The sequence below is a fragment of the Orussus abietinus genome, unplaced genomic scaffold (genome assembly GCF_000612105.2).
Source record: "Orussus abietinus isolate OABI.00-Male unplaced genomic scaffold, Oabi_2.0 scaffold22, whole genome shotgun sequence".
Taxonomy (NCBI): domain Eukaryota; kingdom Metazoa; phylum Arthropoda; class Insecta; order Hymenoptera; family Orussidae; genus Orussus; species Orussus abietinus.
Genome location: NW_019394596.1, coordinates 773,460 through 800,194, shown reverse-complemented (window position 1 = coordinate 800,194; position 26,735 = coordinate 773,460). Strand labels below are relative to the sequence as shown.

The following is a 26,735-nucleotide window of genomic DNA, read 5'->3' as shown; positions in this document are numbered from 1 at the left end:
GCGACCTACCCCACTCCGAGCAAGTATCATCCCCTAAGAGTCCGCCGACATAAATTGCGCTTTACGACATAATCATTAACCTTGGCTTTCGTCATCAGGTCTTCCACTACTATATATCTCCCCTTCGACCCACGGACATCTATTGCCTCCACAATCGCGAGCAAAGACCTCGGAAAAAATATAATTAAAATAATTAAAACAATTAAAAATAATTAAAATAATTCCAAAGGGTTTAATCTGAAAGTCAGGCCGCTTCCAGTTGGCGACGGCGAGGAGGGTGGAGTCAAACGAAAACGTTTAATCTCGCCTTTCCCCGCTACGAAGGGGGTTGGCGGAATTCCATGAATCTCGAATCGCGTTTTAACGTGTTTACGCGAGTTCCTCGGGAAATAAAAAGGCCTCTTTCTCCGAGTCTCCACCCCCGTGTCTCGTCTCTGAGCTCTCTGCCTCTCCTATATTATTTAAGGGGTGCGCCACGGTGCCGACTCGACGTGCACCCCCCTCGAGCAACCTGGGGTTCTGACCGAGTAATTGGAAAGGGCTGGTCACTTATTCGCGACCTCCTCCCCGAGATTTAGAGAACAACCCCTTTCGTCTCTCCTCTCACGTGTCGCTCTTCTCGAGCCTGTACGAAACTGGAAATGCGTTATGCGAGAAAATCCGCGGTGAAGAAAGAAAAAAAGAAAAAAAAAAATTAAAAAAGAAAAGCGGAGGAATCGATTGGCTCGGCAATTTTCTGCAGGAAATTCAGTTAAATAGCGTCGCTTGAAAGGTCCGCCGCCAGAGCACCCTTCAGTGTGCACTTCTCGACACCCCCAGGGCCGCGATGAAGTGGCTCGAAAAAAAAAAAAAGAGCTGGTAATTTCTAGGGAACTACACCCCAAAGAGCACGAAAGAGACCCTCCTGAGCTCCCCTACGACCCTACGACTCCCCGAAGCGACATCGACGGACAATTGGGTCAGGTTTTCCGCGGATCGCGAAAAAAGGATCCCGCCCTCGATTTGTCTGGATCCATTATCCTCTCGCCGAGGTCAATGGCTAACCCGATGAGCACGGTAACCCCTAAAAGGGCTGACAATTTTCTTTTTTCTTTGCCCGACTTCGCCCTAGGGAGGCTGAAAGGAACCCTCTCCTCTGATTCCTCGCACTTCGCATCCTGCTACCCTACAGTAAAAAAAAAAAAAAGTGAGAGAGAGGGAGAAAGGAGGAAGAAAGAACAACCTGAAGCCTTTTGGAAACGAGGGCGAGGATGACGGGAAATTAAGTTGCCTCCTCGCGAGGGCAAAAGTAAAATAGCCACGAAGAGTATTTAAAGTCTCCGCTGCACTTGGGGCGACAAAAAAGTTAAAGAAAGAAAGAATAGAAAAAGGAAAGCATCGATCATAGATAAAAAGAAGGAAAAAAAAATATGAATCATCAGTGGCAATAATTCCGAAGGGAGTCCGCAGAATCCGAAAACCCGAAAGCGAGGGAGAAAGAGCGCGGCGCACGTCCGCGCTGAAATCACCCGAATCGAATCTTAATTGAACCGTCGATCAAAGCCCCGAACGAAATATTAACCGCCAGTCTAACCATTCCCGTGGAAACCAATTAAATACTTCCGTGCCCCACGTGCCAGAGTAGTGCGATCAGTCCTGACCTCTGACCTGAAATACCGATCCGACCGAATGGCGATTTTCCGTTCCCATACGATTTTCATTCGAATCACCATCCACGTTCTGCAAGTTTCATCGTTCGAAAAAAAAAAAAAAAAGCCCTGTCCACGCGTCCAAAATTAATTATCCCTTTCCGACATTGACGCGCAACGCCGAACGCGTAAAATCTAGGATACGAATGATTACGACCGCCCTTCTTCCGTTTTCCGGCCACTCTACCGCGTTAACGTCGCGTTATCATCTCCGAAAAGAAAAGGGAGGTTAATCTCGCCCTCCCCCCTTTGCCTCCTCCCGACGCGTCGCGACGCTTCCGCCTCTGGCCGCTTCCCAGTCCTCGCGGCGTCGTCCGTCTCCCTCGCTCCTTCCCTCGAGCCGTCTAGCCGTCTCCCTCGTTCCTTCCCTCGAGCCGTCTGGCCGTCTCTCCGTCTCCCTCGCTCCTTCCCTCGAGCCGTCTATCCGTCTCCCTCGCTCCGCCTCTCGGTCCCGCCGGGCCGGGAGAGAAGGCTCGCCGATCGATGAAAGAGAGCTCGGCCACCTCGCGGCGCCTTCTCTCTCCTACCTCCGGCCAGGCCCATCCTCCCTCTCCCTTCCTCTCTCCCAATTTCCAGCCGCCGGAAACTGGCCTTAGACATTCGCTCGCGGTCCATCTTCTCTCTCTCCTTTAATTGGCCGCTCTTAGAGTCGTGTCTCGCGTGCCGATCGCGCGACCGGATTTTCCCCCTTGCCGTTTCCCTACGTAAAAACCGAGGCCACCCAATTTCGGCGTGAATTTTAAATTTAATAACTCCGTGTAACAGGAATACGGAGCCTCAAAGGGAACCGAAGGTACCTTCGCCGTCCCTGAAGAGGTTAACGACGAACGCACGTGCGATCGACCGGGGTGTTACCTCTCCCTCGAGGAAATCGAGGGGAACCCTCCGACCATGAAGAGGGAGAGAGAGAGAGAAAGAGATAGCGCGACATAGTACAGCCCCGAGAACCAGCACCCTGCTCCACTTCGATACGGTTTAGAAACCTGTACCATCGCAAAACGTAGAAGGACCGGAAGAAGGAGGGAGTTTTACAATGACCCCCCAGACGGTGACTCAATTGTTAGCGAAAACGTAAGACCGAAAAAAAAAAAAATAATTAAGAAAAACCAAGAGAAAGGGGGTAATAACTCGACACCGGATGTGCGTTACAGATTTGCATAAGTCCGCGGAAGGGCGGGAAGTGCGCTGTAAGTGCGAGCGAGAGGAGGCGGACCTTTGTTTCTCTTTATGTCTCCCTTTATCGGGGGAATCGCGATTCGGCATCTTTTTTTTCTTTTTTTCAATCGCACACCTGCGTTGAAAGTGCACTTAGGTGCACGCGTTTTCCCCTACCCCCGGAAAAGTGCTGCGCGTGGGAAAATGGAGCGCCACAGGGCGAAGTATAGCCGTGGAGGAGGGAAAAGTGGAGAGGAATGGTGAAAAATTGTGAAAAATGGAGAAAAACACGGACGGACAGGGAGAACGCGGGAACATCGAGAGGGGCCGAGGAAAATAGAGGACGACAGAGCGGAGTGGTACGGAAGCGAGCAACGTGGAGGAGATTAAAACGGAATCGAGCGGAACGAGGTGGCATAGAATGAAGTAGAATGGAGCAGAAACGTAGGAGAGAAGTACCAAATCCGAGCCGTTTACGTAGTGAGCTTAAGGCGAAGTGAAATACGTCGAGGAACTTGATGTTTCGTTAAGGTGGCGCGGAAACTAGTGCCAAAGAGGTCTCGTTAATTAAACCTTTCCTCCTAACCGAGTGTACCGAGTCGCTGCAAACTCGACACTGTGAACACGAAAGACCTTAAGGAAGGTCCGGGATGCCCATAAAAAATTCAATTTTAACACAAACTTGTTTATACTTTCAACATTTTTTTGTAAACGTTTAAAACGAAAAATGCGATACATCCAATACTCTCATAAGTCTCATAAACGATTCACCTTTCTTATGCCACTTCGATATCCCCTTAATTAAAAAAAAATAAATAAATAATAATTATCTCACTGAATCTCGAATAATTTTCTTTCTCCGACATTTCGACAATTTCAATTGATTTTAATGAAACAATGGATCCTTTGAATCGACGAAATATTTCATTTTCGCCCCAATGAATCGTTTCTCTCGGGGGGGGGTTTAAAAAAAATTCCCATACCACGAAAATGGCGGCGCGAGGTAAGTAGGATATTACGGCTCAAAAGCCGGGATAACAACGTGGAGCGGTAAGTGCGACGCGTGGGTGCTCGACATCCACTCTTTGAGGTTAACGCCGGTCAGTTTGGCGACCCCGAGAGAGACCGGCTCGGCGGTCTTTCGAAAGGTATACGCGAGGCCTCGGAAATGGGTCGAAGGCGGACGGGAAGAGCGCGTAATTGGCGTGGGACCGAGGAATGCCGGTCGCGGGATAAGAGGATAAGAGGCGTTTCGCCGGTACGCAAATACGCGGCCGGCCGAAGACGGCCTTGAGGAAAGCTGGGCCGCGAGAGGTACGTCTTCCACTTGCGGCGGGTTCAGGGTCCCTGCGCGCCGATCCCGGCCGCGCAGGCCACTCCCCCGTCTCGCGAGCGACCGAGGCCTCCTATTGGCTGCCGCGGTCGACCGACTCGCCGCTGATTGGTCGGTCCTTCAAACGCTGCGCGCGCACCCAGGTTAAACGGATCTCTAGACCAGTGGACCCTAACCCGTGTGCCACAAAATCGTTACAAGTGTTCCGTATATATATATGTGTGTATAATGTGATATGTATAATATGTATGTATAAATATAAAAGTTAGAAAAAATAGAAAAAAATTAGAATAACTGCGAAAGCCATTTGTATTCATATACATTGCATATTTGTATTGATACTTGTATGGTTTCATAGATTTGATGTCCAGGAGATCTGCCGTATAATCAAAAGTGCTCGGCGAGATGAAAAAGGCTAAGACCCCCGCATTGGATAAAGGCACTGAGCCGAAAACCTTGCGATAACCTATGAGACATGTCGATACCCGGCGATTTTGAAATGTTTAAAAAGTTGGGGGGGGGGGGGGAGGATAGTGAAACTCGGTAAACCTCGTGATTCGATATAAAAGGAAATGTAGCAAAAATTCCCGTCGTCTAGTTGAGTGATAATTGATAGTACATCCAGTGGATTGCCGAATAATTAGCTCGGCCGCTGCAGCGTTTGCAGTCCGGTAGCCGTTCGATAATCCCATCCTTAAATTGTAGGGAGGACATTTGGACGTGTGTCGATTAGTAAATGTCATTGCTCCGGTTTGAGTATAACGTCTTTACACCGTACTTCATTATGCCCGTTCGGCATGTAATGTAACGCAATTAAAGCCGTAACTCATTTACCATGGAAATGTCAGTTACCTATGGTACACTGTCGATGCAAACGCGTGTCCGTATCGGGGGCTCGACAGACCCTCAGGTAACGACTACAGGTAACGATGACGTCACCGGGAGTTTCGCAACGCCCCTCTGCCGTATTTCCCCGAGTCACGGGACCGCCGGCTCCCAACGCCCGCCGACCGTCGAATTACGAGCTCGCCGAGGGAAATGATTAGCCCGCGGGGTCAGTTTTTACATTTATTCCGGAAAAGTACGAGAAAAAAAAAACTGAAATAAAATAAGCCCCCCCCATTTACGGCACGTCAGTAGCTCCCCCGTGAGTAACGCGTGCCGCGGGGTGTACATACGTCGTAAATGGTTCACCCGTATCCGCACGGTCGTAAAAAAATTCCGCTCATTGATCCGTTCGAGATATCGACCAATCGGAGGCGGCCGAGTAACCGAGGTACAAAGATGGAGTTACCGATTTCTTTTCTTTTCTTTTCCCCGTGGCAATGCCGTGAATACCTAAACCGGGGCCGTTATGTCGGCGGAAAAATCCTGGCGGAGGGAAACGGGATCCCGGGATGTCGGGCGAGTCGACCGCTCTCGCCGGTAAAGCACGCAGTCGGCCGATGACGTCACCGCCCGCCGTCGGGTCCACGTCGCCACGAGGCCGTCGAGGAGCTCGCTGCCGCTCGTGTCAAGCGTGAGGCGTGCCACGCACGGCCCCCGGGCTCGCGAGTCGCGACACGCGGCTCGGCGACGATTTTTCGCCGGCGAGCGGGCAAGATGGCGGCCGCCCTCGGCACTCTCCTCGCCGCGCCGTGTGTGACGCACGCCACGCGCGAGGCGGCGCGCGCGAGGGAGAGAGAGCGAGCGGCCGGACGGGAGAGGGACGGAGACGGAGCGAGCTGCCGCCCGCGGACAGCGCCGCGGGGACGATTCGCGTTCACCGAAATCGATGTTGGCGCCGATCGGGCTTGACAGCGTCCCCCGGACGGTTGGACGATCGGCCCAGGATCGCGCGACCGATGTTCGGGAGAAAGAGGCGAGGCGCAACGACGACCGGCGCGACCGTCGGCCCCGGGCTACGGGGTCCACACGGCTCGAGGCGGACGAGCCGCCCTCGACGCACCTCCGCCGTATTTGTCGCCTCATCCGGTCGTCGCGACGCGCCCACCCTCGGCCTCCTCCCGCCGATCCTAACCTACGACTCTCCTAATCTAGGTACTCACCTTTCGAGTGCAGAGAACGCGCTGGGAAATCGAGGCTTCGGCAAATTTCAACGGCTCCCGTCCACTACGATCTCACGGAGTGCACTGGCGCGACAAGCGGAAGCCGCCATCTTGGACTGCGTTCACTTCGCCGCTTCCGTCGCTTCAAATGCGCGCGCCAAACGCGCCGACGGTCATTCTCGATCGATGACCCTTTTCAGGGCTTTTCAGGGCTTCTCAGAGCTTTTCAGAGCTTCTCATCATCTTTCTTCGAGGCTGATTTTTACTTCACCGTCGAAATCCTGAGCACTGTTCTGGATCTCTGGCCTTTTGCGAGAAAACCCGGATATGGAGTGCTGGTCATTTCGACGCTTCTATCGCGGAGATGAAGGAAATTAGTTAAATTATTGGATTTCGGATACTTTTCATAAATAACTTAATAATGGTGATTTGTAGCAGAGGTGAATACGGTTTGTTCCATTCAGGGAGAGTGCTTTGTCACGAAAAATACCCACTGTCGATGCAATGAAGATTTCGGCAGTGACGTAACGTGTGTTTATTAGATTCTTGTTATTATGTTATTAAGCTCACATTTCCGAATAAAATTTCATTGGAGCTATTTCAATCAAGAAATGAGTAAAATAATAAACGCAGCCTTATGATTAGAAACACACTTAATGCCATCTGGCGGCGTGAGTACGTATTACTTGAGACAATTCACGTGGTTGCTAGAAGAGCTTTACGATTATTTATAAATTTACTATTTAAAACGATCGAGACTTCTTCAACGCCATGCCGAAATCAAAGAGGGACAAGAAAAGTAATTCTTCGGCATTTTATATTCATTTTTGCCCACTACTTTGTGCATCTCAATGGACCGCTTTCAACCTAACCTAATTTATTTGTATTGTATTTCTTGTAATTTATTTAGAGCCTTTTGATATAGATATTATTAAGTTTGTTAAGTTGACAGAGCACCTTAGTCCAATCACAAATATATTTTGCTTAATTATGATATAGGTTCTATATTTACTGATTAATTTTATTTCAGTTTCTCTCACGAAGACGAGTAAGAAAGGCCTATTGTTGAAGCAACAGATCGTTGAAGATATTCGATACTGTGTGGAAAAGTACAGTAGAATATTCTTATTTTCCGTGGAAAATATGCGCAACAATAAATTGAAAAGTTTGAGAAGCGAATGGAAAGACAGTAGGTTCTTCTTTGGGAAAAACAAAATTGTGGCATTAGCCTTAGGTACGAGTCCCGAGAAAGAAGTTGCAGATGGTTTACATAAGTTGTCAAAAGTATTGAAAGGACAGCGCGGTCTCTTGTTCACGAACAGATTAAAGAAAGAGGTAAAGAGAAGATTGATTCAATGTAACCAAGCCTAACTTTCTCACCTACAACTATTATAATTACATTTGGTATGTTGAACAGGTATTGAAATGGATGGAAGATTACAGAGAAGATGATTATGCTCGTTCAGGTTTCGTCGTAGATGAAACTATTGTGCTTCCTGAAGGACCTTTACCAGACTTTCCCCATAGCATAGAACCTCACCTGCGGCAACTTGGTATGCCAACTGCATTAAAAAAAGGAGTTGTCACATTACTTAGAGAGTACGAAGTTTGCAAAGAAGGACAAACCTTAACGCCCGAGCAAGCTAGGATACTTGTAAGTATCAAAAATAATGTAATAAGTAAGATATATTAATAATTGTTTATACATGACATAAATTTTACAGAAACTCCTTCAAACACCACTAGCAACATTTAAATTAATACCCATTGGGATATATACAAAAAAAAATGGTTACAAACACCTTATATCGGATGAAAATTCACTGGAAAATAACATTGAAGAGGGAATGGAAACAGAAGATGCAGAAAAAACGTGAACCATATCGTTTCTAATACTGAATAAAGTTGTATATATTAAAACTAATTTTTTTTAATGTAATAAAAAGTATACCGAACACGTGCAATAGAAATTAATTCCTTTCATTATTTTTTGTACAACATTCGAACACATGCTTGACTAATCGTATAATAGATAATTTCATGTAAAACAAAACTACTAGATGCCCTATTCCTTCAAAATAATATATGAATGTAATAAGACAAGTGACAGACTAGACATTCGGTAATATAAAACATTTAAGAAAGGATTAAATTTTTAGTTTTTCAAATAAATTGTTGCACTTTTGACAAGAAATTTGCACAGAATAGATAACGGTCACCATGACTTTCCCCATAGCTTTCGCTATATTCTGGATCTGTGGCATAATGTGGGTTAGTGATACGTTCAAATTTCTTAGCCTATAGCGTTTATATAATTTGCTGATGACAAGTCATATGGAATATAATAAGTTGAGAATAAATTATAAAATTGCTTTCTATTCAGGGCGCATATTATTGGTTCCATGAGCGCACGGGAGATATAGATACGGAAAAACTAAAGGCTGATTTTGAAACTAAAAGAAGCGCAACCTCTATCGATTCGATGGATATAGCAGATCACAATAACTCTTCCAAAAAGAAAAAACGCCGGATTGATTACGACGTACGCAATTAAACTGTACTTTCCTAACTACAGCATTAATTAAGAATTCTTACACTTATTCACACCTTTAAATATTTCAGAGCAAAACACGATGGCCCAGCGAAGTCTCTGTAGTTGAAAATGAGTAGTACGATATGACATCCAACATCAATTCCTATCGTTATCAGTTGTTCAAAATGATCATTGTAAAGAAGTTACCTTTAAAAGTGTCAATTATTTGTTAAAACTCCTAAATTCTTCACCGAGTACAACAGAGACGTGTAATATATTTTAGATGCTAGGAACCTGTGTATCTTATGCCATTTACTTTATTCCAAGAAATATATGAAGACTACAAAGCATACCACCGTTACATCAAATGATTTTTAGCATTAGAAGGCTCTAACGATGCGCGATTTCGTGTAAAAGGGTAACGTTTACATGCCGAGCTTTGAAGACTAAATAGTTGAGCACTTGTTTACTATGAACGTACGAATGCTACGCAGATGTGTGATTACATTTTATAGTATGGAAGGTGAACATAAATATTTCATCCATTGTAAATAAATCATATCCTAATGCCATTATACATTAAATTAAGTGAGATCATAATTGCGCATTCGATGTAGTAATTAGTAACAGATGAAATTTGATAACAAATCCGACTTAAGTAAATCTTGATTTACATTTTATAGGTATTTCGAAAGAAAAGAAAAATCAAAGTGAATCATCTTCAATTCAACATTCACTTTCTAATAATCGCTAAACTAAATAAGTGTGTAGAACAACGAGAATGCGTTGAAAGCACAACCCTCACTTGTGATTTGGTATTACATATTTAGTTACACATACAATAATGACTAGTTGGAAAGAATAAGTGTGTAATTCGAATTTCTTTTGAATCTTATTCCATGTTATATGTGCACCTTATGAAATACTCAATAATGGCATAACAGTATTCCTAACTTAAAAACGTAAACAAATAAAGCTACAAAGGAACTAAATTTATTTACCGAATATGATTAACAAAAGATAAAATATTATTATAAAATAAATACGTTATATATTTCACAGAAATTAATATATATAACGCACTAAATTTATACTATATATGTATAAATATACACACTTTACAAAATGATAATAAACCTAGCATTTGCTATATCAATGAGAATTATAATATGAAATGTCTTCATCGTCTTTCTTCGGTACACATCTTTCGAGCCTTCAATCGATAGTACTGCAAATTAGCTTCCATATATCCTGACATTGTTATATCGTACAAGGAAAATGAATGAATCATTTTTCATGGCGTACCTAAACGCAACGGTAATAAAAAAAAAAAAAGAAGAAATTCTTTGGTACGACGCAATTATAATTTCACTTTAGAAAAATAAGTATCTACAGAAATTGAGACCTCAATTAAACCAGTCTCTTCCAAATCCGAGAATTATACCTTTATGTTAAGGAACATTAAGAGTTACGTCTTATAAAGTTATTGCCAAACCTCGAAGGTAATCGCAATCAAATAAATACACACCTTACGTACCCAACATTCAAGGGAGGTGAAAATACATTAGAGATTTATCTACAATAACGAAATCCCATACACCTCTATCTTGAAGACCCGATTTTCTAAAGTAAGATGCCAAGTACAAAATGGGAATTAGACAATCATTCAGTAGGGCTGCCAAATTGTCATATTGAATAACTAGCATAATCTATAGTGCAGAACTTGCATCGATACCTCTGTCAGTTTATCATGGAATTTGTAATTCACCGGAGATATTGATGCAATTACCTCTGGTATACACGACAATTCTCCGTACATGTAATTAGTTCTCGGTACAACATTCCTGTCCGTCTCTTTTAACGCGTTGAACTATTAACACTAGTACTTTAAATTAATTACCGTGTATACAAGAAAATCACCGCGAAAGTACGACATCGTTCTATCACATTTCAAGCGTTGACATTCGTCTACATTTATGGCAATTTGACAACAGCACGCCAACTAAATCGAGATCTGGTACAAAAATAAATATTAATCTTTCGAATTAAAATGGACATCGGATAGGTGTTCCATATCTAAACGAGTTGACAATCGAAGCTTATCCAACTAACAATGACAATGTGGTAATCACATATTAATTTCGATAGAAATGACGGTCGAAATCTTCACCTCTTCCCTCTTCAGACGTCACATGCGTGAAGTAATCTCTCATGGGAATTATCGGTACAAATTACCCAACCGCAGACCAAACCAACCTTACATGCAAACAATTCGATAAATAATTCCTATCAATCGTACTTTAACCGAGGGAGAGAAAAAAAAAATCTATTTCCAATTCCATAAAAAAAATTGATTCAGGTGCTCCACGATTACTTTTACGTTTTACAAGTTTGCATATAAGCGGTACGCTATAATTCGCCTCGCAAGACCGATTGCAATGCATTAAGCTTCTAGGCACAATGCGACCAATGGCTGGTGCGAAAATAATGAGAACAAAACCCTGAATAAGATGGAAAAAAAAACGTCGCAAAATTTAACATCTAATTCAAACATGTATCATGTGTGTCGAGAGTCATTCTCGATTTAATCATTAAGGACCCAACGCGTTTATAAAGACCGCAACGTTTTTATCATCGACATTTGTCGCAGCATCCGGCTCTTTTCGTACTTTTTTTTTTCCTTCGTTCATCACAGTTCAAAGTAATCTGCATCTCTCTTTAAAGTTATACCACTCGATCAAATGAGACAATCATTTAAGTAAATTAATATATAAATGGAAATCGTCTCTGTGCGCGACTTCCTTTCATAAAAAAGCACCTCGGTTTGTCGCACCAGCCAAGAAACACTATGCTCGTACGTAGAGTATAAAAGTTAGCTACAGAGGACAATCACCATTATCGCATTACGAGCAAGAGGATTATTTTACCCAATTGTAAGCATTACTTATTGGGTCGCCTGAGTTTCGGCACTGAGCGCCTCAGATTTCGGCAACTCGGAGATCGGTTCTCGCCAGTATGCAAAACTGCTGAACTCATCGGAAGCATCCTCCCTCAATGGCGGAAAGAGGTGATCCACTATAAAGCTCATATTTGAATACCTGTAATCATAAAAGAGTAACGAATGAACAAACAGCCAAGTCCCTCTTGCCGATAGTGGTTAAATACGTTGTCATGCCGAGCAAGATGATTAGCTGAAATCGAATGACTTTTGACTCGACGTCACTTCCACCGAAACGGTATATCGTATCTAAATGATCATTGCAAATATCTACACGACATTAACTTCTTATCAGCGGATTACTCAATATCGCATCGGACGTAACCGGGATCATATGTGTTACGAACGACGTAGACTTCTTCTTTGCAGAAGATATTTCCCGTATTAATCAACGCAGTTACCTCCATCACCCGTTATCATATATATTTGCTTATCACCTTAATGAATAACCATGAGCAAATTTCTAAAACATAGATCTTGCTATTTTTTTTTTTTTGTGATCCATTAATAGTCATGTCAAGAAACCTTTTGGTTTTATGACTGTTTTGACGAGAAATGATATTAACATTTGTTTACGGCTTTTTACTTTTTTTTTTTAAATGATAGATTCATAGAAATTATAAATCAAAATACACTCCTCTTTCAACAAAGAAGCAATTGAGACATCAAACGCGACTGACCGACAGGCGCTAATTGTTATTAAGTATATTTTTTTTTTGCAATCGCAATGTCACGTGCGGAAAGCTTTGATCACTTGGCAGAATGTACACGATTGCGAAATATGTTATGAATACTGATTACATCTACTGATTACTGATTACTGATGATGATCAGTCATTGATAGCCAGAGGAACCCCCAAAGCGACATAAGGACACGTCTTACTAGATGAAGTAAATTATTATAAATATAACGTCGTCCTAATGGAGTTCTGATGTACAAATAATGCATTGGTGTGATACCTTCCACCGAATGAATTATGGTCCTTATCGCCGTATAAATGCCTTCACCTTCCTAAAAGTTAATGTCTTCTGAAAGATTCTAATCCTGTGCCGTAAACTACTGAAGTATGGATATGCATGAAAGCAGAGACATTAAAAAGCAAACGTGTACTGTCAACTGCTTACCCTATAAACCATAAGAAGATAGGTGGGAGTAGATGCACAACCAAATACGTCAGCGAGATGTGAAACTTGAATAAATTCTAATACTGAAATATTACCCTAATAGGTACGAGTAAACATTAACTCAAGTCAGGCCATTGGAAACCAGAACGACTTGCTTCGAGCAATTTCTTTTTTCAGTCAAAGATTCTAATTGCTTATATAAAAATACGTATTTACACATGGCACATGTTCCGTGTTAAGTCGGAAGATGTGTATAAAATATCGTCTCTCGCGTATATTATATTACTATACGATATAACAAATATCGCTAAGCATTCAGGCATTAATATTGTACTGTGGCTTTGGAAATATGGAATTCATTGTAGCAAGATCTTTGTACTCTCAATTCGATGGAAATTCTATAAAAATATAGAAGACCAATGGCATCGATAAGAAGCTAAAACAATGTTAAATATTCTGTTACAGTGAAAACTGTAGGGCTGCGCATCAACATCAGTTACAGTAGACACCTGACATGGCCGGTGGCGGGAACAATTCATTGACGATACCGCTCTGACACTCATAGCTGTAACCATACAAATAACCGGCTTATAAAAACCCATCCTAAAATGATCTTTCGATCGGCCAGCTCAAATGGCAGATATTTCATTTGACGTTGTTATTGTTTTTCCCTTCTTGGCACGGATTAACACTGCCAAGCTGTCCCTTGTTACTGCGTTAAGGCTACATCGAAGCATTCCAGGCATTTCATTAATCAAGCGCATCTCAAACATTTAATATCCGCATACTAAGGAAAGCTAATGGCTCAAAAAGAAGATTAGTAATTTTAGTAATCAGTATTAATGGTTTTAGCCTGGGCGGCCGTTGTCATAAAAAATGCATCGTTTTTCGGCATACCAACAAAGCTATTTTCCTAAAGGAAGACCATACATACGCAAGTTGCGAATAAATCAACCAAGTTAAACAGTACAGGGTGCATCGTAGATTGTTCGTAAATATGTACTTACGAAGATTGGAATGTTTGAGTCAACTCATGCTTCAATTCACCGCGATGATTAATGGTGAAAATTCGCATTATGGGAATGCCTACAGCTCGATACGCCCACACGTCCTATTGTAAACACAGATGTATTAGAATTTGACACTACGTGGAGAATAGAACACGACGGTTGAATGTTGTTAAAGAATAAATGTTATCTCAGACTTTCTTATGTCTCGAGCAAGGATACATTAGCCTAATTATGATTTGATTGGGCTTTGCTTTAGTTTAATACTTACATTAATACGATTTCCATATCCTGCATAGAACGGATTCGAGTCCTCGGGGAAAAGAGCCTGAATATCACTCAGGCAAGATATTTTAAACTCTTCAGGTTTTTTCTCAATTACTTCACGATGGAATGCCGAGATTAAGCTCGTCGGATTCAAAAGCAACGGACCTTCGGGAAGAGAAAGGTCGCCTTGCTTAATGCTCTTTAGGTACTCCCTGGTGACCCTAGCTTGCCCGATCGCTCTGGCAGATAGGTACAACAATTTGTACCCGTTGTTCTTGATTTTCGTAAAAAGCTGAGCAACGCCAGACTGCGCCCAATCTTTCCCGACAATAGGAAGGATGTGTCCAAGAACGTCGGATTTCGTTATCGTCCCGTCAATGTCAGATATAACGATCTTGTCATCCCAGCGCCAACGATAGATGTGGCACTTGCATCTTGTAGTTCCTTGATAAGCTGTAGTTACACTGAATACTACTTCATTGGCGCCTTCCTTCAATCCTAAGCTGGCCTAAAATATATAAACCAATATTAGGAGATAATAATCAACCCCTTCGATGCACAAGAGTTATTTAACTTAGTACGCACGATTTGCTCCGATGATAGTCTAAGAGTTTTTCGGTACTTTTCAGTGGATTCGTAATACGATCTCCTCTCAATCGGTATCTTAACGCCTTGCGTCTCATTCTGATTACTATCAGAGTCCTCGCTTCCGCTATACCCTTCTCCTTCCCTGTCTTTCTCAGTCTTTCGAAGTTCTGAGTCAGGAAGGCAAGTCTGTTCTGACGTCTCTATCGTGACAAGAGTTTCTTCGACTTTCGTATCCCTGGATCATAATTCTCGGTTAAGATTCTTCAAATAAATCGTTAACTTCGCGTACTTCCGCTGTTATTCAACTAAATGCTACTTACATATCAACGGTTGTACTTTCTTCTATGGTCATCTCTTTTACGTCAGAAGTTTGTTCGGAAGGTGGAATAGTAGATCCATCTACTGAAATGTAATTTTAATAAAAATAACCTGATAATTTTGAGAATTACCACTAGGTATAACGAGTTGTACATATTTAATTAGAGGGAATACTTTTTATCTAGTTAGAGCGTCACCTTCGCTTAAGCCCTGGGGTTTCTGAGGTGGTTGACTAGAACGTCTCCAGGAGAACCATGAACTGTAACTGCGACCTTCGACCTTGTTCTGCTGCTTCTTCGGTTCAAGAACAGGCAACGGCATGTAGTGAGCATAAAGGCTCTCGAGAGTTGATTGCGGAAGAGGTCTTTGAAAGACTGCTAAAGTCATAATTATCGGACAAGCGGTTGCCCAGTTGTAAAATTTCCCATTAATCTTCACAACTAAATTTGGATTCTCGTATAGTTTAGGGTCGGCGCAGAGATCTTCGAAGTGTAACAAATTCTGGTGGAAAGCATCCTCGGTTGGACCGTTTTCAGTCTCCACACCTCCACACAGAGAAAGAGATACATCGATGTGGCCATCGAATGCAGGATTCTTTGATTCCTCAAAATCGCTGTCCAATGATTTAGGACCGCCAATAGCTCCTTCAACGCTGTTCGGGCTTTGCGGCAAACTTGGACCATTGCCGGACTCCGTATCTTCCTCGTCCACATTTTTTGCTTCTGTGAATGAGATGTAATTTAAAAGTCAGACAATATGCACATCAATACATGATATGAAGATAATTAGTTAAAATGTATCAAGTTCAAAAAGATTTTAACTTTGAGAATATTAAACTTACAAACGAGGGAAACGTTATTGTAAACTTTCAATCGGAACACATTATATGAACAACCACAATAATTATTCTAATTAGGAAAATTACCTTTCACTGTAACGCACAAGCGATACATGGCGATTAATGTAACACCGAAACTAAACTAATTGCTAGGAGTTTAATGACGTTGCGACAGGAAAGATGAAGCATTGCTCCCAAAACCGAGGAATGATATTATAGCTGTTTGCTAGATGTCACAGTTAATTACAAAGCCAAAGTTCCTCGGTAATTACAAACAACTGAGTTAGGAGCAGCACCTAAAGCAAGCTGTATACCTTTGGCAACCGCTGCTCCACGATGGGACGAAGGGAAATACAAAGCTGCGACTTCGGGATCCAGTTCATCGGCATTAAGGTCGCTCAGATAAATTCCTTCTGACTCTGGATTGTGTCTTACACGAGAAGTCTTCTTCATAAAGGAGAACATGCCACTGAGCATAGATCGGTGTGCCTCTGCTGCCATTGAAAAAGCAGTTGGCCAACGGTTAGTGGAAAGTGGTAATAAGCAATCAAGGAATAATAGTTAGGTTTGTTAGGAGGTCCCTAGAGTGCCGAATTCACTTCAGGCTTCCAATGACATGTTACAAACAAGAGACAAGAGATTTTCCTGACTAATTAAATTAAAGAAAAATGTGATGTGGTATATTCACGGACGAGCACGTATAAACTGGAACTTCGACAAATGGAAAGAAATAGTGCAGTTGTATGTAATTTCTTTGTACTAACTATCGTTCGATTGTGTTACGGCGGTTGAAGAATTCATCGAGTTTCTATGGGAAGAATGACTCGACTCGGGCGGAGGACTTGGTAATTCTCCCCATCTCCAGCTTTGCTGATGACTTTTTTCGCCATCCCTCTCCTCATCTTCCTGTGTAATTTTGCGCATTTCGAATTCCGTATCGGACTGTACTGGCGAACACGGTCTAGAATCTCGATTCCTAAAAGAAGACCAAGCAAATAGATAATTACCTCTTTACTACTTATCAATTATACTAATCTACTATTTTTCTTCGCTAAAAAAATTACATCGGCAAATGTAATTAACAGTGTATGCTTACTTGGTAACTTCGGTGTCACTAAAGAAATGAAAATCTGTCTCTCGGTGGGGTTCCTGGACGAATGTTGATGGAGTTAATGGTTCCGAAGCATTTTTCGTTTCCACTTCAATAATTGGACTCGGTCCCTTGAAAGCCTAATCATGATAGTCATCAATACACATTAAAATAACTAATGTGTACTTATTCAAATTCTCTACTACTTACAGGTTCACTTTGAGATTCTTCAGCGGGTACACTATCAGCTTCGCTCATCTCGGTTTGACTACTGCTGCCATTGCTAGCTTTCCTCTGAGCACCTTTCTTCTTTGTGACACTCTTCCTCTTTCGCTTCCGCTTTGAACCATTACCAACTTTAGGTTCCTCTATGACTTCATCTTTTAAACTCTTCTTAGCCAAAAATGAATTCGATTCATCGCTAGATTTCTCCTTGCTACTATTTTGCGGATCTTCCGTAATAGGACGAAAATCATTATTAACGACGCTAATTTTCCGAATTCTTTCGGATGAAGTAACAGCAACAAAAGATTTCGGCGTTGACACAGTCATTCGAGGTTCATCCTCGTTGATCCCTTCCATATTGAAAATATCTTCCTCCTCACCCTTTGAAACAAGTGGCTTACCTTCTTCCCATTTGTCATTTTCTTGCCAGTCACTTAGCAGTGCCTTTTCGAACTTTTGCCTCTGCTCTACTGGTAGTTCAGGAAAGTTCTCTTTAAACAGTCTCTCTTTTTCTTCAGTTTTCAAGGCAGAATACTGTTCACGAATCATCTGTTGCTTTTGCAAAGTAGAAATCGTACCAAAACTTTCTCGAAAGATGCTCTCTCGCTCTTCACTGGTCAGGGAAGCTATTTGCAGCCACTTTTCACGCTGTTCCTCGGGAAGATCGGCAAATTGTTCGATTAAAAACTTCTCCCGCTGATCGGGTGGCAATGCACACATTTGATCCCATTTCTCACGCTCTATCGACAGTACGGAATCTCTTAAAATTTTTTCATGATGTTCTTGAGGTAAATCAGACAGAAGATGAAATCTGCGAACATAGAGTTTGCAAAATTATAATGTTACTGTCATCAATGAACATATGACTTTAATTAATCACTTTTCTTTTTATCCAACATGAATTTTCATTTCTGTATAAATGATGAGTAATATTTTCACCTTGATGGAGGAAAACAACTATCATCAGGAATTGGTGAACAAGCCAAATGTGGTGGTATCTCAGAATCTGCTGGTGATCCTGCGGAACCTACTTCTTGAACAAAGAATGCCTCTCCAGAATCTCCCAGTTTCATATGAATTTGTCTTGGTTCTCCATTGATCTCAATGTCAACCTGCAGAAGTTATAAATGGATTAACTATAATAAATGCCTTTAATAATTTCAACTTCAACGTTATTCCTTGTTTCATAAAATATCACCATCATTGTATGCATCTATTCTGATGAACTACACTTAATTACAGATTAGATGATGTCAAACATTGCATTATGCTAACGACAAGACTTTGAACTGTTGTAAGAAATTACAGTATGGACATAAGAACAGATGATTCATAACACGATAAAATAAATACAAAGTCATGTTAAGGATTAATCTTTCATACTCGTTATCGAGTTATCTAAACAATAGCATCAGTTATAACAGTTCATATTTAAATATAGATTTCTTCAAATAAGATAATTAATTTCTAATTTCTTGCAAAGAAATATTAGATAAAGAAACGGAATCATACCACTTTTTCTCTGGATCGTAATACACCCAGCTTGCCGAACCGAACGTGAAAAGGGGAGCAAGCGAAGGATCCATCTGGTTGCTCGACCACGACCACGTCAATAGCTCCGGTTAGCGTCGCAGCATTGATCTCATTGTAGAAGTCTCTAAAATTACTAAGGAACTTGCCAAAGTAGTTCATGCTGTACATCGTACAGTCGATATACCCAATGGGTCTCTATCTAACAGAAAATCCCTCTGATCTCCCGAGTTCTCTCTTCGAGTATAAGATCCGGAACGTGTGCAACACGACAGAGTCCTTGTGTCGTCAGTAATCGCTTCCGAATGATCCCAATTTACAACAGAGATCTGAAATATCCGAATTTGAAAACAAGCGTCATTGATGAAGATTTACCTGACCATAGCGAAGGACTCACCAGTGAATATGACGCGTAGACGATGATGACACTTCACCAAACAACTTCACAGTCACTTCGAGAGTATTTTCCAACCTTCAGGATGCTCCTGGAGAGTAGAGAAGCGTCGTCGCAACGTCAACGAAGAAATACGTGGAGGCGATCTGTCAAACCGCCGTCGTAAAGCCGGTTCTAAGTCGTTCTGACTGAATGACGAAGTCCCGGGACGACTTGCCACGGGCTGAGCTTTATCGACTTCATGAGTTGAAGGATGTCACCTCGATAACCAGCAGTGGCGGAGACACGCTACCAAGTGGCAGTACAAAAAAAAATGTAATCCACGGAATCCTTTGTTCCCTCGGCGACCCTACGCGGTCCGTTGAGGAGTCCGCTTGAGTTCGTTCGGCAGCAGCAGACGGTGGTCGAAGGCGTCCGAAGATAGCCGAAGGTTGCCGACGGCGGTCGAAGGAGACGGCCGCGGGTCACGTGGTCAGGCGCCACCCAATCAGAGCGCTCGACGCAAGGTGGTCGATAGAATAGCGCACCACGTGATCGGCGACGGCGCGTGGCGCGGATTTCGTCTCAGTGAACAAGCTGCAACACAAAAAAAAAGGAAAAAAAAACGGATTCTTCAGTGTCACCGAAATTGATAGTTCCTGCGCGAAAGGTAATCCCGTCCATAAACGACGCATCGATAGCTGCCTTTATTATGACGATTTAATATAAACATGATATAGACAGGATCTTAATATAGTGCACATTTTTCATGCCTATAATAGCGCATTCCAGGAACGGCTTTCGCAAGTATCGCTCTAACTTGAGAGCCCCTCCTCGTTGTCGAGAAATTGCTCTTCGACGCAAGCTGAGTGGAAAATAACTGCAGGGAGGAGGTAAGGTCGGAAAAGGTCCTCCCAAGGGAAGGGTAATAAATTGTTCCACTTTCCACCGTGCTCTTATCAATTAATCCCGAGGCGAGTCCTTGTCCGCAGGTCGAAGCGAGGCTTTAAGCGGACGAGCCCGGATTATTCTTGGACGTTAAAGGCGATCTACGTGGGTGATGATTGAATGGCTTCCTGCAGAATGAACTCGAACACGTCAAGGGCGTTTTGTACTACGCGAAAATACGTGCGTCACGGGGATCTGTCAATCACCGGCAAGCACAAATCACTGAAACTACGGATGATCTCAGTTTCTCTCAAAGAAGCCATAGCAGAAGCGTAATACCAGCGGAGTAAGTACCGCTGGAAATACGATTAAGGAGTTACATAATCACCTAATGGTTCGCTGATCCTACGAGGAAATGAATGCCTACAACAAGCTGCAGAACAAATCAAGGCCCAAAGATACGCGACGACGATAAACCATGCAAAGTTTCCTAACGTTTGCATCATCGGCGCACCTATATAAGGCCATGCAAATTTCGACCATAAAGCAATAAGAACAAAAAAAAATAAAACCATTCGCACGAGCTGGAAGCCGATGAATAACAACGTTTTCCTTTTATTTCTAGATTTTCTTCCCGTTGAATGAAAAAGAAAAAAGAAGAAAAAAAAATAGTACCGGCACGAAATATCCGCTAATCCGTAAAAATACGTCGCGTTAAGCCGATTTCAATATATGTACACATATATACACGAAATCTATATTTTTAACCCGATCGATCGGTGTCACGTTAGGCTAGCTTTTGTCGGAGGAACAATGACCGCCGCGCGGTACCTAACAGCGAACTTGTACATGCTTGCGGTATTGAACGCATTGAACGTATTGAACGTTGCACCTCCCCAGGTGTACAGACCTCTTAACCATTCGCGCAATACCCTCTGTAGCAAGCCGCGGTACACTCGCCGCAAAGAATTCCCGTTCTGCCGCAATGCACCTGCAGAAAGCCCCGACCGATCAATCATCTACACGCGAAAAATCGCAAACACCGGGGGAAAGAAAAGAAAGAAAAGAAAGAAAAATCGAAATTGAAAATCATCGAACGATAGGCTGGAAAATTCCCCGATAGAAAATTCATGCTCATCGTATGACGTGGGAGAATCGATTTGCAAACGATTTCCTGTACGAAATATCTACGATGTATGTATTACACAATAAATGGCAAGAAAATTTCTCGGTAAATTTGTCACAAATGGTTGTATCAATATATTTATCGCACACATTAATCATATGTGTAAATGTGTAAAGTGAGGACTCACAAGCAATGCGGTCATGACTCGTTTCATGATCTTTTATGAGGCAAATTTTGGGCAAATTTTCCATCACCTTGTCTATCTGGATTGTCTCATTTCGTGAATGCAACCGAAGTATCTCGCGAGTCACCTTCGCGGAGAACAACCACGTGGAAAAGGGTCACTCGCTTTCTTAAAGCTTGCGTAAAGAGAACGTAACGAGTGCCATGACCAGCTCGGTAATATACGCGATTGTTACCGCCACTCGAAAAACAGGCCTAACGATAATTTTCAGGTAAACTCGAAAACCGCCGAAGGACGCAAAAACCGGAACCGATCGAATGCTCGGCGAGAGACATCGAGATTCCGTCAAATACTTTCAACCTCGAGGCTGATCGTGAGCGGCAATTAAAAATAAGAGGACATCGGAATACATTAATTGAGCCTGCAGCTGGATAACTTGTGTCAAGGCTGGCCTTTCGTCTCGCTAAAAAAAGGAGCGCTGTTTACGAAGACTCTTAACGTGTGTATTTTTTTTTTTTTCTGCAAGAGCTATACAGAGAAGTCGACGTCCACGCGTAGAATGAGTCCAGGAACCGTGCATACGATTAACGCGGGAAGAGGACCCACGTAATCATTGATGCAAATCAGACGAAATTTATCGCAGAAATTACGCAAGCATAAGTATATAATAGCAGGATATTCCAATGGTAATCTCGCTACCTTCCTCGAGGAGTGTTTACCTCGGTGTAAACTATATAAAAGGTGGGAACTAACGTGGAGAGTACCGGTACGGTGCCCTACTGCCCGATACGGGAAAGTTTCACTAGAATTTATGAGACTAACCCACTAGAGAGGGAGTCCAACAATAGTCATCGACCTATTTTCAACAAATACACTAGTTGAAGAGTTCATACCTACGTCGACGCTTACTTAACGATTAATCGTATGAATTCGCAACATTGCTGTCGTCACTTTTCGCCACCTCGAGTCACCATGGCTTAACTTGAAATTATTTTCAAAGTTTAATAATTTTTTTTTCTGAATTAATGTTTTGACTTTTCGTATAATAATTGTTAAATTTATTTAGCGGTATCATTTTCCTCCAGCTCATCGAAACCTTTTGGTCGAAATAGGTATACACAAAATCGTGGGAGAAATAGTGTTAAACTCGACGGTGAAACGTGGTGAAGATTGAGAGAACTCATGGATCCGAGATAGATCCCCGAAAGGTGGGCCAGCCACTTGGTCTTCGTTTAGCAATTTCATTTTCAGACACCCAAGTCAGCTTTCTACTATACGTGTCGAATTGTTTTCACCGTTGAAACCGCAGAGAACGACATAATTCGAGAGCGCGTCTTCCTCGGAGAAGAGCTCCTCCGTAGTTTTGGCAAGACTCCGAAAGGCGGAATCCCACGAGCCTCTAAATTTCCGCCCCCTCGACAGGTCGCAATCAGTCTTGCGTAATGCAGTTTTGACGTTAGCTTAAAAAAAAAGAAAAAAAGAACCGGAGAGAAAGGGACAGCATTACGATTGCCGGCGGGACGGAGCAGGACGGAGATATGGCGAGTCTTCCTCCGGTCTTGCGATTTCCGCCGAAATTTTCCCTAACTTTCCAATAAACATCCCGAGCCGATTCCACGGTACCGGACGCGGCTTTCGCACCGTGACCCTGTACCGCGTGCGGAAACCGCGTATGCACCTTAAATTACGATTATCCTGACCGTAGAGGTAAACAAACCACCAAGAGCCTCGTACACGCGATACCGCTCTCTCTGCGGTTAGGATCGATTGATAATGTTTTTATTAACAAAACCAGCTGACGCAGAGAGTCGTCGTATAAATCTCGTCGATTTTGGAAAACGTCCAAGCTGCACTCGATCGCAATCGTGAAAAGCAGAGTCGGGAGTAAATAAATCTTTCGGGGATATTAAAATACCGACCACGATAATAAATTTCCCATTTTTTTTCTTTATGATGCTCCACTTCATAACGCTCCGCTTGAAATGAGTAAACCATGACGATCGAGCGAATGGATTTTAAATTGACTTCAAATTGACATTTTCAGTGACAAACCCAGTTGTCGCGGTATCGAATATCAAAGATTTCGTGCATTTTGGAAAACTTTCAAGGTGTACTTCATCGTGCACAAAGGAGGAAAGCAGAATCGGAAGTAAATAAATCTGTCGGGGATTTTAAAATACCGAGCATGATAATAAATTACCCATTTTTTTTGTATGTTATGAAGCTTCAATTCATGACGATCGAGCGAATGGATTTTAAATTGGCGGATCGTAAATCCGACGACATGCACTATCAGAGTCTCCGATTTAAAATCCAGGGTCGATTTAGGAGTAATTTTTTTATACTCGTTACGCCTTAACATAATAGGTAGAATTCAGGCAGCTGAGTAATAAATAACACGATGGGCCTCGTCAGCGATCTCAACTGGCAACTATCAGGAATCGAGACTTTCCTTTTCCCGAGAGGAGAGACCTGTTAAAGTCTCGATATACTTTCGCGGATATTACGCGTCTCGCATTAACCTATGTACCGGGAGGTCGTCTCATTGCGACTAAATCACGAGTATGACGCAAATCGTTCGCACTAGTCCCCGTAAATTAACGAAAAATCCCCCGACGTTCTCGCCCTGTACGCGAAACACGACATATATCTACTTCAAACCTCCATATCTAAATATAGATCGGGGTATGACAACCGCTTAAAAACAAAACTAAATAACGATCGCTCGATAACGTCTCGCTTATCATTTTATCTCCTCGTGACAAACAGGGAATACAGAGAAGGCCAAATTTTAGGTAAATCTCCAACCGAACATATAAACTTTCTTCCGTTAACAAATACTCGTTTACTCGATAACGCGTTATCGTCACCGGGGAAAAATTCGAAGAAATTTATTATCGAGATCATCGAGGTCTCCGAATATAGTATAATCGATAATAATATAGTCTCGCGAGGCCGAAACGCTGGGAAAGCTCCTACAAGAGGAGTCGACGTGTATTTTCTCTTTGCGGATAAATCTGTGACGTCAACCTCCCCCACGATGCAAAGTCCGAATTCCACCTGGCACGTGCGTGTGCGTAATTTGGTTAACCGATTAGGACACTTCCTACCATCTATTTCTGTCGGTGCTCCTCTATCGTCTCGCTCTCCCTTGACGGAGATTATGTAATCCGCAGTTTACGCATATACAGGGTGCAATTGCACTCGTATGTGTGCGTATATCTGTAACTTATATCGTACTATCATACGTGGCATGAGGATGCAGATGCGAAGCATGTGGAAAGCAAGCTGGACGGGTTTCGCCTTCGGCGAGAAAAAGCTCTGACACGTGAATCGAGTTGTGGTCTCTCAGAGGCTAATGCCCTGTCCAGGGATGCTGGATTAACGAGAAACGAGAAATCCGTTAAGACATTGAATTTTTTTCATTCAATATTTATTTCACGGATCTCTTAGTTGAACTGTCCAGGGATGCTGGATTGACGAGAAACGAGAAATCCGTCAAGACATTGAAAGTATTATTTTTTCATTCAATATTTATTTCACGGATCTCTTAGTTGAACTGTCCAGGGATGCTGGATTAACGAGAAACGAGAAATCCGTCAAGACATTGAAAGCATTTTTTCCCGACAAAAAAAAAAATGAAGCCTTCGAGAAAAGAGAAAATATATGCCGGACTTTTCACAGATATCATTCCAGGCGATCCGACCGAATATTTAAACTGAGCATGAATAGTTATTCACGGATCTCTTAGTTGAACCTTAAACGAATTTCGTGATCAATCCCCCCCACCGACGATACGACTACATAGAATTTACATGAATAATCACGAGATGTTAATACCGAGATACGGAAACTTGGTATCTTTTGCCCTACAAATTGAAAATCCACGAGTAATTTCATTTCCAGGTTTATCCCCCGGTACAAAAACATTCATTCCGAAGAACACAACCTCGTGGGACGACGAAATTTCTATCGACGCACCTCCTTTTGGTTATCCTCGTTCGAGGCAATTGAAATGAAAATGTCGATGTTATCGCGACTGGACGTGCCACAAAATAATCAATTAAACCCCAATGACGTAAATGTTAAGAAAAAAAGGGCTTGCATTTTTCGCCGTCAAAAATTCCCGCTTTTCGTCGCAAAAATTCCAAATTTTCGGTCGACCTCTCGATCACGGTTAAATCGATTCAAAGGCGTGGTCCTAACAGGAAGTCGCAGAACGACCGCCAAGGTGCATAAAAGAAAAATGCAGATCCGCGATCGGACTTTACGTCCTGGCCATTGTCCAGGTCGATGCGTTGGCCATGGACCTGGCAGTGAATCTACGAGAGCTTCAACCTATTTTAGATCGTAAGCTTAGCTCCGGGGATCCTTTCCGGTATTTCTGGTGATTTGCGACGGGCGACTTCTCGCGGAAACGGCGACTACAGGTGACGTTAAATTGATATCACTGACCTTGGTCAAAGTCTCCAGTCATTCCGCTGCAGACGTTAAGTGTCAAGGTTCCCTCTGTTATCAATCCGAGGAATATTCTCCGAAACAAAAGCACAATCGTCATTTTCGCCGCGTCACATTCGCAACAATTGAAAAAAATGTCAATTACGGCCAGTCGCCATAATACCTCAAATTTGCATAAACATATCTTAAACACGAAGAAACCAAATATGGCTTACAGCTGACAGTCAAAGAATTATACCGAGTATATAAAATTAAACCTGGTCCAATGTCGGGAATAAACGTTATTTACCATTAGAATAGGAAATCTTCTATCCCTAGTGGAAGCCAATTGCATGTAAATTCGTGTACAATGTATTCGGAATTAGCTCGCGATTGGACGTTAAAGATTTGCGCCGTAGAGGCGCGTCTAAGGCCCGGCGCCACTAACCTCGGTTAACGGGTTAATCCTCGGTTACGATGAGTGGGTTTACCGAGACATACGGTTAGGTAATGAATAATTTAATCGGCATCTGTGGAACCGGGCATAAAACTCGCTGACTGGCGCTAACCAGTGCTAACTCACCTAGTCGTGACGACTTCCGTGGTCTCGGCGTTGAAATTGCGACGGACGCCCGTGGGTTCGCTTCGACTGGTCCTCGATTCCTTTCAAGAGTCTCGATAATCGATTACATGATCTCACGACGCACGATCCACTGCGGAATACCGGCGTCGAGAGGGAACGTTCGGCGACGATGTCGCGACGCATCGACGCGAGGGTTGGTTAGTCACGCTCGATAGGTTCCCTCTCACTCGGGTTAAAATTACAACCTAACGTGTAGTACATACGTTCCTGGTACGGTAATACCCGGTTTGTAGGTTAAGTTGGGTCGTGCCGGGGCGGAGCTAAGTCAGAACACGTGCGTCCTGCGCGAGCGCGTGGAGTCTACTGGCGAATCTCGAGGCTCGAGCCGCCCGACACGCTGC

At 42.8% G+C, this 26,735-nt stretch overlaps 3 protein-coding genes across 12 annotated transcripts in view; 1 reads left to right on the top strand and 2 right to left on the bottom strand.

Moving 5' to 3' along the window:
• Window positions 1–6,336, bottom strand: part of LOC105702068 (14-3-3 protein zeta) — a 43,502-nt gene extending 37,166 nt beyond the window's left edge. Inside the window, exon 1 of one of the 2 annotated variants that reach the window (XM_012429319.2) lies at window positions 6,225–6,336. The gene's annotated coding sequence lies outside the window, so the exon portion shown is untranslated. The remainder of the gene's footprint in view (window positions 1–6,224) is intronic. The other variant, XM_012429318.2, reaches the window with a different exon arrangement.
• A 561-nt stretch (window positions 6,337–6,897) lies between these two features.
• LOC105702001 (mRNA turnover protein 4 homolog) lies at window positions 6,898–8,930 on the top strand. 3 transcript variants are annotated; one of them, XR_001104264.2, is made up of 5 exons: window positions 6,898–7,023; window positions 7,255–7,559; window positions 7,642–7,878; window positions 7,949–8,495; window positions 8,608–8,930. XR_001104264.2 is itself a non-coding variant. In XM_012429182.2 (4 exons), exons 1-4 carry the CDS (start codon window positions 6,996–6,998, stop codon window positions 8,099–8,101), a joined length of 723 nt encoding a protein of 240 aa, XP_012284605.1. In that variant the 5' UTR covers window positions 6,898–6,995; the 3' UTR covers window positions 8,102–8,930. The 3 variants fall into 3 exon arrangements, 1 of the variants encoding a protein (XP_012284605.1); XR_001104265.1 differs by having other exon boundaries at window positions 7,949–8,766; window positions 8,847–8,864; XM_012429182.2 differs by having other exon boundaries at window positions 7,949–8,930.
• Window positions 8,931–9,058: 128 nt separating this feature from the next.
• Window positions 9,059–26,702, bottom strand: LOC105701998 (phosphatidate phosphatase LPIN1). 7 transcript variants are annotated; one of them, XM_012429176.2, is made up of 15 exons: window positions 26,335–26,702; window positions 19,141–19,713; window positions 18,726–19,072; window positions 18,153–18,325; window positions 17,199–18,024; window positions 16,995–17,128; window positions 16,663–16,874; window positions 16,213–16,392; window positions 15,258–15,782; window positions 15,063–15,144; window positions 14,740–14,977; window positions 14,159–14,662; window positions 13,888–13,991; window positions 13,344–13,445; window positions 11,719–11,855 (listed from the first exon to the last, which is right to left on the bottom strand). In XM_012429176.2, the coding sequence occupies exons 3-14, from the start codon at window positions 18,912–18,914 to the stop codon at window positions 13,373–13,375; spliced, it is 3,240 nt and encodes a 1,079-aa protein (XP_012284599.1). In that variant the 5' UTR covers window positions 18,915–19,072; window positions 19,141–19,713; window positions 26,335–26,702; the 3' UTR covers window positions 11,719–11,855; window positions 13,344–13,372. The 7 variants fall into 7 exon arrangements, with proteins under 7 accessions (XP_012284596.1, XP_023288608.1, XP_023288607.1 ...); XM_012429173.2 differs by lacking the exon at window positions 13,344–13,445 and having other exon boundaries at window positions 9,059–11,855; XM_023432840.1 differs by lacking the exon at window positions 13,344–13,445 and having other exon boundaries at window positions 9,059–11,855; window positions 15,063–15,141.
• Window positions 26,703–26,735: the final 33 nt, after the last annotated feature.

What these genes read in the sequence shown, in the direction of transcription:
- LOC105702001 (XM_012429182.2), top strand. Translation starts at nt 6,996, where the DNA reads ATGCCGAAATCAAAGAGGGACAAGAAAA. An exon ending in CGAACAGATTAAAGAAAGAG is followed by an intron (nt 7,560 to 7,641) that starts GTAAAGAGAAGA and finishes TATGTTGAACAG; the next exon opens with GTATTGAAATGGATGGAAGA. An exon ending in CCGAGCAAGCTAGGATACTT is followed by an intron (nt 7,879 to 7,948) that starts GTAAGTATCAAA and finishes TAAATTTTACAG; the next exon opens with AAACTCCTTCAAACACCACT.
- LOC105701998 (XM_012429173.2), bottom strand. Translation starts at nt 18,914, where the DNA reads ATGTACAGCATGAACTACTTTGGCAAGTTCCTTAGTAATTTTAGAGAC. An exon ending in AGTGACACCGAAGTTACCAA is followed by an intron (nt 16,875 to 16,994) that starts GTAAGCATACAC and finishes GTCTTCTTTTAG; the next exon opens with GAATCGAGATTCTAGACCGT. An exon ending in ACCCCAGGGCTTAAGCGAAG is followed by an intron (nt 15,145 to 15,257) that starts GTGACGCTCTAA and finishes ATTACATTTCAG; the next exon opens with TAGATGGATCTACTATTCCA.